At 39.2% G+C, this 11,165-nt stretch overlaps 1 protein-coding gene across 1 annotated transcript in view; it reads left to right on the forward strand.

Moving 5' to 3' along the window:
- The first annotated feature begins 6 nt into the window (after positions 1–6).
- LOC103913040 (YLP motif-containing protein 1-like) overlaps positions 7–11,165 on the forward strand; it is a 14,767-nt gene continuing 3,608 nt past the window's right edge. The window contains exons 1-4 of the mRNA XM_009319484.1: positions 7–57; positions 5,027–5,269; positions 6,200–6,394; positions 7,677–8,419. Coding sequence (XP_009317759.1) covers positions 46–57; positions 5,027–5,269; positions 6,200–6,394; positions 7,677–8,419 — 1,193 coding nt within the window. The 5' untranslated portion in view covers positions 7–45. The remainder of the gene's footprint in view (positions 58–5,026; positions 5,270–6,199; positions 6,395–7,676; positions 8,420–11,165) is intronic.

Below are 11,165 nucleotides of genomic sequence, written 5' to 3' on the forward strand. Positions count from 1 at the left end.
GCCGCCAAGGAGGCCGGTGGCACCGAGCAGCCGGATTCCTCCACCATGACTCCCCAGGTAAGGCGATGCCGCCTCCGCACTCGCCCCTGCGGCCCTGCGAGTCGTCAGGGCAGCGATGGCAATTAACCACTGGCGGGTACTGGGTGTTGCAAAGGTCTCCGAGTAAGGGCAGTTAATAAACACGCCATATTCACATAATACTTAGAGGGTTTGGACGGAACCCTTGGAAGTCCGGGAATGGCATGGCTCAGGCGAGGCTCCATAAATGCCTCTTTATCCAGTGGTGGTTGTCAGGATGTAACAAATCATCATTTTTACAGAACAAATGGGTTGTTTAGGGAAGAGTCTAACTGCTGGCTGAATTTAATTTTCTTGGGGGAGTTTGTTGGTCTCTGGAGAACTGTTTTCCAAAGTACAGCATGTGGGCGACCTGCACCGAACCTCTGTTGACTTCATCCGGCCTGTTGTGAGATGCAGCAGTCTGTTTGCTTATTGGGATGAGTGCCTCTTGTCTTCAGTGATGTCTTCATTTAGTTTTATCATGGGGTCATGTTTCAGTTGTCAGAGTGGTGTAGAATTGTGACTATTTTGATCTTACCACACATACTTAAAGCTGCAAAAGTGTTTCTGTCGTAGTACATAGTTGCCCTTTACTTAGACTTACATATACATTTTGTGCTACGCGTGCTTGATCTTCCAGTATAAAATTGTATGGGGCATTGGAGGGAAATATTCTGAAATGCTTTTGAGGTGAAAAATACTCTCATTGTTAATGCTGTGTGCTTTTTATGTGTACACTAGGGCCAAAATGCCTGCAAAATGTTCATGTGCTTCACTTACTAATTGTCAGCAGTTCCAGTGAACTTGATGTGACCGTTCATATGCATTAAGTTAGGGACAATCCAGCTGCTTAAAGTTAAACGTGCACAAAGAGACACACGTGTTGAGGTCCTCAGCTATGTATACACGTCAGTCAGATTCACTGAGGCTTTTGTATGGTTTTAGGGTCGGTTTGTAGAGATTCAGCTGCAAGAACAAAGCTGAAGTGCATGCTTTAAATTGACTTTAAGTTTAAAAGACATCTGTTTTTGGCAAATTGATCTTAGGATTCTGATTTGAAGCTAAGTTTGCAAAAATCCTGTTGCGTCATATTGAACTCACTGACACTTTAGATTTGTTAATCTTTGGGACACCTTTTTAATTGTATCCATTAAAATTTCATACCAATACCTGAATACGTTTGGGAATGTATAATTTTTAAGTTTACACCATATAACTAATCACCGCCTAGCAAAGCGGTGCTTTCAGTTCATGAATTTAATTCGACAAAGGTTTTGGACAGTACTAGTTGATCTTTTACAGTGATAGCAATGGGACTCATTAAATTTTTTAATGGCAAAACCAAAACCTTGAAAAATCAAATGTAGAAAGTGATGTTAATTCGGTATTGAGGCTGCTTGCTGACTTCTTAAATTATTGAACTCAAGATTGAACAATAAACTGTAATTCCTCCCCCTTATGTAGCCTGAAATTTCATTAATGTTATTTAATTGTTCCTCAACCACTCTCTCCTTTCCATAGAGTCGCAAGTAATGCATTATTGTGGTGCACACGTAGAAGAAGCAGAATACTGCTGAAGTTTACATTGTCTGGTTTATGAGTGTTTATACAAACAACTTGTATCTTGAGTAGTTTGTTTATTCTCATGGACAATTCAGTGTTAATTCAAAAGGAGTATGGTACTCTGCTGGTCATAAAATTGTTATAACAGATTGATACAATTTTGGCTATCTTAGGCTGTAAAATGAGACAGGATTTGGAGCGACAAGTCCTTACACAATAGGAATAGGAAAAGCAAAGCATAGTGATGCTTTCTTGCTAATGATCTTAAAAGTCGAGTAGAGAAATACTGTAATTTGTCATTTGTAGGAGCCTATTAAGCCTTTGTTTAAACTGGTAATTGAAAACAATTCTTTCTGTTCTCATCCCACAGTGACAGTGGCTGCAGCCAAATAGATCAATGTTTTTCTCTTAACATAGAAAATATTATGTAATTTGCCATGAGTTAGTGTTTTATTATTTCTTTTTCCTGTCTAAAAATAAGATACCGCTCTTTGCCTTGACAATATTGTGAGTTTAACATAGTTTCTTACATGGGTGTACTGTTGGATTAAATTGCTGGATTCTTGTGTTTCTCTACAATCGGATGCATCTTTTGTCAAGTCCTGTTAAAATACCTGTGGTACTTCATTAATGCTCCATCTGATATTTGTGTACTGTATGCTGCTATTTATTTACAGTAGTAAACAAATACACGTGGGTGCATCTGTATCCATAAATATGAATTTATCTACATCTGTTAAAGCTACCTTAGCTTTACCATGTCACCTTTCGGCAGACTGCTGCACGCTTTAAAATCCCTCCTTTGTTTTTATAAAGGGTGCTAAACCATTCTTTCGCTATCTTTACCAGAAAATGACCGAATGTCCCCCAGAATAGGCATTATGTTATGGCCTAGGGTCACCTAAATTCATTTTGAAGTAGTCTTTTGGTGTGGGCTCTGCGTTAATGTTTTTGGTGGTATGTCCTGTGGTCAGGAGCTGATAGTGCTGGTTTCAGCATTCCCTGTACAATGCAACAGGTGTAGTCTCTTGGTCAGCCAAAGATGGAAAAAGGCATATGTTGATGCTGATGTGTTTGTTGGGCTTAAGGATTGTAACTGGACTTGAAGAACGACAGTTATCGTGAGGACGTAAGCACTCAAATGACTGAAATTTTCACCATCAGGAATTTTCTACACTAGCACTTCTGTTTTGCTCAGACTAAGCTGTAGAAATCTACCTTTCCACTTTTCTCACACTTTTCAGATAGAACCTGCAATACGTGTGTCACTGACTTCATCTGCTGCAAGAAATAGGTGACGGGATATTATTATAGCTCTTTGTGTGAATCCCTGGCCATATTATGAGTTTTAGCCCTTTGTCCAATTGATAGAATGAGGAGGAAACAAAGTGGATCTGTGGAGACGACAATTTTGTGGCAGTAGAACAGGTGCTCACCAAGCATAGCATCCAGCACTGTCACGGTAAATCACCTTATAATGCCTTTTGAGAGGGATAATTGAATCAGCTTTTGTATAGCTGGGGATGTACGCTCCTCCCCAGTGTTGAAAGTTGCACTTATTACAGCATGGTTTCTGAGAGAGTCCATGCTGGAGTGTGAATGCACATCTTCCACCCAAAGCCGTGACAGCTCTTCTGAGTCATATTCTTATTAAAAGATTCTTGGTGGGAGTTATTGGAGGATCAACAGAAAGTCCAAGAAGCATAGCCTCTCCTCTCATTGACCTCATCTCCAAGTTACAGTTTTGCAGAAGTATTTTTTTGAAAATACAGCTCCATGTTTGTTTGTGTCTGCTAGATTGCTACCAACAGAAAACATCATTCCTGATTTAAGCATGAGGTAGGCTTTTGGAGGAAGCTTGCACTTCTTTTAAACCTGTTTTAAGATAGGCAGAATGGCTCAGTTTTGAGAAATGTCATCAGACAGCACCTACCATTTTGCTGTTGTCGTCACACTTATGTTTTAAAATACCTGCATGTTTTGGATTCTTTTTTGTTTCTGAGTGGGCTTTATATAGGTGTCTTGTCTTAACTGTGGAAGGGAAGAACAGAGGATATGAAAGATGTAGAGCAGTCACAGATTCTCAGAGGTGGTGGAGTTGACATGAGAGCACAAGAATGGTTGCACGAGGTCAGACCAGAAGTACAGTATTTTATCATTCTGTCTTTGACAGTAACTAAAAGCAGATGCTAAGAGAACATAAGAGAATAACTTAAAAATCAAGTGTATAGCGATACTTCTCTAAAATATAGGAGCTGCCTTAGCTGCAACTGGTGTCTTTATTTTTAAAATCTGTAGATTTTTCTTCTATGAGCTTATGGAGCTGTGTCTTGAATCCACAAAAGTTTAGCCCTTGCAGTGGTCTCTGGCAGGGACTTTGTTAGCACAAGGCCATGTCAGGTGAAGAGCTGCCTCCCGCGTGTTTTAAATCTGTGTCTTGGTAGTCTGATTTGATGCCTGATATTTCTTGTGTTGGAAGAGATACAGAACTGTCAGTTCCTTCAGGTCTCTTTAAGATGTACCACTACTTAAGTGCTGAGATACTTATCTTCAGTCTTTTGTTCTTTATGTTGGTGGCAGCTTACAGTGCTTTGAAGTTACTGTCATCTACCTGGAGTACTCTAATTCTAGCCTGAAATATTTAAAACTGAAAGCTTGATCACTTCTTAAACGGATAATTTTTTGGGTGCAACCAAATCTATTTACCTCTTCAGCTGTTGAATGAATCAGAATTAATGAGAATTCAGATGATAAATAATCGTCACTATATGCTGGTTCTGATTGTTCCTTTTCTTTTCCACAGCCTTTATTCAAACATCTCCACCACAATTTCTCAGCTGTCATTTTCACTCTAGGAGGTGGTGTTTGATATACTTGCTGGGTGACCTAGCACTCATGGTCTGCTGAAAAACAAGTAGCTGACTAGCTTGATGTCTGTGTTCTCTGTTCATCCTCTTTATCTTTTTTGTACATTTCCTCCTTTTTCTCTTTACTGCTCCTTTACTCATACTTGTCCTCCATTTTCCCTTCATTTTACCTAAGTTAGCCTCGTAATAAGTACCTCTAGTTGTTAGGAATAAAATGCACTAAAAATTATAAGTATGGTACTTATCACATGTCTGTAGTAATTTTGGCCATCTTTCTGCTTTTCATTATTGTTCTCTTTAGTTGTAAGCTCTATGAGGTAGGAAATAAATTCTGCTGCGGGTACTATGCCTCACATGGTGGTTTCTGAATTTTGATTCAATCTTCTGACATCCATTGCAATACTGTTGATGATGAAGTGAGTTTTCCTTCAAAACAGATTTTAAAATTTCTAGAGTATGATTCTAGTGACTATCATGAATTAATTTTCATGGTTTTTCCCGTGAAAGCTGTCTTAGAGAATTTCTGTCTATTGTAGGAACAGCAGCAATACTGGTACCAGCAGCACCTGCTTAGCCTGCAGCAAAGGGCAAAAGCCCATGCTCAGGGACAGCAGCAAATGAAAGGTCCAGTAGTGAAGGATGCACCTGAGCAGAGAGCAAAGTCTGAAGAAGGGAAAATGAGTGCTTCAACTCAGCAGTCTGAACCTCCTCCGCTTAATGAATCCCTGCCTCCAGCTTCCAAAGAAGACGAGTCTTCTCTTACCTCCACTGAAACTCAGGTAGGCTTTGTAAAGTGATGCCACTCCATTTGTCGTGCTAGATGGGATAAAGAAACAGGAAAATAATGCCATCAAATTCTCGTGTATACTGTGTAACAATAACTAAATATGGTAAAGCAGTCTTAAAAGAACATTTGCTAAGGCTGCACCAATTAAAAAAAATAAAAATACATACACTCCTTGTATATAGTCACCCACACATGCACGAAGCGAGTCCAAGCTTGACTCACTTGCACCTTCCCCAATGTTGTCATCTTTGTCTATGAGAAACACTTTGTGATACCCAAGTACAAAATCAAGTACTCGATAGATGAGGAATGCTATCTTTAAGACACTATTTCTTAATGCCTCTCTGGCAGTTTGTCAATTCTGATTCCCCTTCTCTCTGTGTGTTGTAGTTTGTCTGAAAGCCAAGAACTTTGCGCGGAATATTTTTGTCGGCACGCTTAATAACAGTTACTACAGAATGGATGGAGATCATGATTGATGTTTGAACAGATTACTGTAGGGTAGTAGATTACCCTGCAGCATGTGCTCCACTTTAACTTACAGTGTGTGTGTTCCTACCAAGTGGCAAAAATAAAGCACTCGGAGTTACTTTACCTCATCATGAAAAAGCACTGTTGTCTCATTATATTTGCTGTGAGAAGCAGATAACAGATCTGCATTAATCTCTTTCCTGTAGGTAGTTTCTGTATGTATGAATACCCTAATTGCCATCAGCCTAACCTTTAGATCAGACTATTCACATTAAGAATAAATGAAATAAAAATCAGCCTTTCAGAAGCTGTGGGTGTCCAGAACACTGAAATAGAGAGTGATAAAATAACGAACCCTGAGAAAGTTCTGCAAACTGGGTAGCGACCAAGAGTGTTTTTCTTCTGACAGAAGGAGCTTTCATTTATTTACAGTATTTGCCTTTTTCTCTAGCTCAATATTGAACCTTCCGATGACCCCGAGGAAGATTTGAGATTGCAGCAATTGCAAGCAGCAGCAGCTCAATGGCAGCAGCATCCCCATCACCGGGTTGGATTTCAATATCAGAGAATAATGCAGAAGCATGCCCAGCTGCAGCAGATAGTACAGCAGTATCAACAGATCATGCAACAGCCTCCACACTTACAGGTGAAACACTAAGGAGATGGTGTTTGATGTACTTCCTGGGTGACCTAGCACTCATGGTCTGCTGAAAAACAAGCAGCTGACTAATTTGTCATGGTTGGCTCATTTGTCTAGCTACTTTTTCTGCTTGGGTAGAAGTCTATATCCCCTTTTCCTACTGTCACTCAACTTCAGAATGAAAAAAGAATTGGCAGATGGTGACGAAGCTTCAGTAGGATGAGAAATACAAGACTTTACACTTGTCATAAGATTTTTCAGACGTATACCTGCGTGATACAGAGGCAAAGCTGAACACAATATTGAATTTACTCAGCTTTGAATGTTTTACTGCTGGAGAAACAGTTCAGAAGAAAGGTCAGGTAAACAGATGATTGCATGGAGTAATTTGGTAGCTGATCTTTTTTACAACATTGTGTAGTACAAAAATAAATATGTACAATGATGAAGTAAACATAGATACCAAAAATACGTAGTTAAAGTAATTAAGGAAATCACTGTCTCACATTATTTTTGACTCAAATAATCAGTGAAATAAAATAAAAAGTCTTAATAACAAGTTTGGATAATTATATCAGTGTTGCAACCTTTAAGCTCTTAAGTAGAAGTTGATTACTGTATTAGAGAGTTGAGTCAGCTTTTTCTGGGTTGGTGGAGTTTGTACATTAAGCATTTCTTTGTAGCTTGGGCTGTCTGCTTGTTTGAAAAAAAAATCTCTTTAAGTGTGAACCCTAAAAATCTCAGACAAGATCAAGCCATGGGTATTAGCACCTGTAACTACACATAATGAAAGACAGTACCTCCTAGAAGGAAGCTTTGTTGTGCAAATAAGAAGATCTGGCAAAGGCTTAGAGAAAAGTAATTGCTGACAGCTAAAGCAACTCTGAGCGGGTTAATAGCAGAAACTGAAACCTCGAGAAGTCACGTACTGTGTATATTGAAAGCGTGAAGATTGATTTGGGCTTTAGCCATTGTTAGCATCCAGTAATAACACAGCTTGGAGCCCTTTGATTATAGCTTTCTTCAGCAGTCCTGTTCAAAAAAAAAAAAACCAAACCCAATCCCCCAAAAAAAGCCTTTTATACATAAATGTCCTCTAGTCATAAAATGTGTAAATTGTCACAATGACTTTAGACATCACAGTTGGTTTTTGCTTTTGTTTCAGTGTAGTTCTTCGTCAAGCTTCTGCCCAAGTCAGAAATTGTGATATTATGAGTGATACTGAAATACATGGCTCTGAAAATAACTAAGGTGGTATTTTGAAGGTATTCTTGTCTTCTCGTTGCAGACAATGTCAGTGGACATGCAGCTGCGACATTATGAGGCACAGCAAAAACAGTTCCAGCAGCTTCATAAAGATTGGGAGCGATCAATGAACCAACAGTGGCAGCATCAGCTTCAAACCTACCCTCACAAAGACCAGCTTCAAGAGTATGAGAAACAATGGAAAGCATGGGATGAACAGATGAAGGTCACTCAGTCTCATTTGCAGGAGAAAGTGAGCTCACTCCAAAATCTGAAGAATCAGTATCCTGCAAATGTTTCGCTGCCACCTCCATTTGTTCCATATTCTCAAACCACTCAAGGTGGCATTCCTATTATGCCTCCAACTTTACCTTCAACTACACCTCCGCTGGTCCCCCCACCTCTCTCTTCTGTTTCTCAGTTATCTAATTCCTCTGTCCCTTCAGGATCCAGTTCTCAAAGCAGTCAATCTACTGAGACACCAAGGCCAGCTCTGCTTCCCACCCCTGGTACCTATGCATCAAAAATAGCTAGTTCAACTGTATATTCACCTTATCATTCTCAAGTAAGTTCATCCTTTGGCTCTTCAGACCACGGAAAGTCTCAAGTTCATCTTAGTAAACAAACTGTCTCTATTTCATCTGAGCAAGGATGTGGGGAACTGAAAGCCACTTCTGCAGTGTCTTCAACACATACACCTACCGTGCAGGATAAACCAGTGAGGTCGGGTGGATTGCTTCCAGATCCTCCCAGATCAGCACGTTTTGAAGGCCCCAGAGGCCCTAGGTAAGGATGTTTTTTTTGATTTATACATGTTCCAGGCTACGAGACTTTCAGTGATATATTAAGAAATGAAACATATATCTTATTCTCAAATCTTCCTGAGGTCATGTGAAGTGTGCTTGTTTGGTGGAGATTTTGTTTTTAATGTATGTACACCATGCTCTGTATTTATCTTACTAAAGCAAGGATAGATAGATGCCTTTCACCTGAGCATTATCTAGAGTAGAAAGCTTTTTTTTTCTGGCAAAATGCTTGGGCACACTGCACCCTTTTCATTCCCAGAGACGTAATACCCTTTTTGTGAAAATAGGAAAGCTGTTGTAAATATTTGATATGTCTTTGCTGTCCTTAGTTTGAAGATGATAACTCATACTTGAAAGAATGATCCTATATGAAAAGGGATCTAAATTCCCAGCATTTTGTCTGCGGTACTTGGAACACAGTTTAGGAAAATCTAAAGCAAAAACGTTGAAGGATTGTTTTTAAGGTGTTGCTAAATATGGTAGCACTTGAATGTAGGCATTCTGAAAGGGATTTAGGAAAGAATTCAGATATATATTTAGTTGAATATACTAGTGTAGCTAATTACTGGCAACTTAGATGCTATTTGTTTTTTAGAAACAATAAAAAGTACCCTTTGTTTGTAATCCAAGATTTATTGCAGAAAGACATGAAAATTCAAAGCTGTTCACCAGTACTTCAACTTCTAGTGTGAGAGAGTTCTGCAGCTATATGATTGTCCTATTCGGTACACTTTTCAAAATGGCTGTTTGATAAGAGAGGTAGTGCTTGTCTTAAGTACAAATCAATGGTTTTCTACACATGTAGCATTACTTAGCATTCAAACAATTATAAACGAGAGAAGGAAAGAAATGAAAATTTGAACCTTAGGATCGTAGCATTAGGATTCTTTTCACTTTTTCTTTTTCATTACATCATGATGGTCTTGGTTTTGAAGGTTGCTGTCTTTATCTTTTGGTAAGATACAGTTTTGTTCAAATTTAAATCTTCATTTTATCAGGTGGATGGCCTGCTGCCTTGAGCAGCAAGCCACTACTCTGAAAGCCAGTGTTCCGTGTCTTTTATGTGGTTTTATACCTGCTGTATGGTTTAATCCAAGATCTTGGTTTTGGAATGTTTTTCTTTCATACTTGACATAATATCAGGTTGCAAAAACAACATCTGTTCTGTCTGGTCATTAGTTCAAGTTGTGTTGATGTGATGCCTACTGAATCAAAGAACAGTGTTGTTCTGTTAAATTGCTTCTATCCTTATATACTCTGCTAGACTTTACAATCATACCTTCATGTTTATTTCCCTTCTCTTTGCTTCCAAAGTGATCATTCATGAATAATAATTCATTAATTGCTAGCAATGTAAATGAATTTTTTATAACGTTGAATAATTTTCTACCTCCTGATGGTTTTTAAAAAGTGTTGTTTCTGGTCCTGGGGATTTGTTGGGTGCACAGTTCTGAACAGACTGTTTTCATGATTTGCTAGTGCATGTCTTTTGTGTGTGTTGGTTTAGAGCCCAGTGCTGTGCGATGATAGGCTATGGATAATAAAAAATTTCTAGAATGCACATACAGGAGCTCTGGTTTTGAGCATACTTACGCTATTTAATTAACACTGTAACCTTTGCTCATTCCTATATTGTGATTGCATGACCATTCTAGGGTTTTATCAAAGCTTTCCAAAAATCTGTTTACTGTTTCTTCTCGATATAGTTAATAGAAAAGAGAGTCCTAATAAATTTTTTAACTGAACATGGGGTAAATGAAAAATGTTGTGTTACCTGCTGCCATCCCAGCTAAAAAGTCTCAGGTAATGACTAGACATATAAAAAGACACACACACCTTTCACCTCTTTTCAGCAATTGACTTTTCTCAAGAAACTCTAAAGAATGGGCTTAAACTAATTTTCAGAATTTTGGGGATGAAGTGTGTCTTACAGTATCCAACCTTCTCACTATACCTTCCGTGTAAAAGTTAATCCTTCAAATCTAAGTTATCTTGCCACTGTGCTTTGTAATTTCTTCTTTTTCCTCTTTCTGTTCATCTTGACCTGCCCCTACCCCCAAAAAAGGCAGTTTACTGTGTTAACTTCTCAGGATTATTAAAATTCTTTGAGGTTGTATAAATGACCTTGTTTGGTAAATTGCTCACTGAAACAGTAAATTCTGCAACAAGTCAACCGCTGTTGGTAACTAGGCAGTAATGAATTAATACCCATAGAATCATAGAATAGTTTGGGCTGGAAGGGACCTTTAAAGGTCATCTAGTCCAACCCCCCTACAATGAGCAGGGACATCTTCAACTAGATCAGGTTGCTCAGAGCCCCATCCAACCTGACCTTGAATGTTTCCAGGGATGGGGCATCCACCACCTCTCTGGGCAACCTGTGCCAGGGTTTCACCACCCTCAACGTAGAAAATTTCTTCCTTAGATCTAGTCTAAATCTACCCCCCTTTAGTTTAAAACCATTCCCCCTTGTCCTTTTGCAACAGGCCCTGCTAAAAAGTCTGCCCCCATCTTTCTTACAAGCCCCCTTCAATTATTGAAAGGCTGCAATAAGGTCTCCCCAGAGCCTTCTCTTCTCTAGGCTGAACAACCCCAACTCTCAGCCTTTCCTCATAGGAGAATGTTCCATCCCCCTGATCATTTTTGTGGCCCTCCTCTGGACCTGCTCCAACAGGTCCATGTCTTTCCTGTACTGAGGGCTCCAGAGCTGGACACAGTACTCCAGG

This window comes from Pygoscelis adeliae, unplaced genomic scaffold (genome assembly GCF_000699105.1).
Source record: "Pygoscelis adeliae isolate BGI_AS28 unplaced genomic scaffold, ASM69910v1 Scaffold71, whole genome shotgun sequence".
NCBI lineage: Eukaryota > Metazoa > Chordata > Aves > Sphenisciformes > Spheniscidae > Pygoscelis > Pygoscelis adeliae.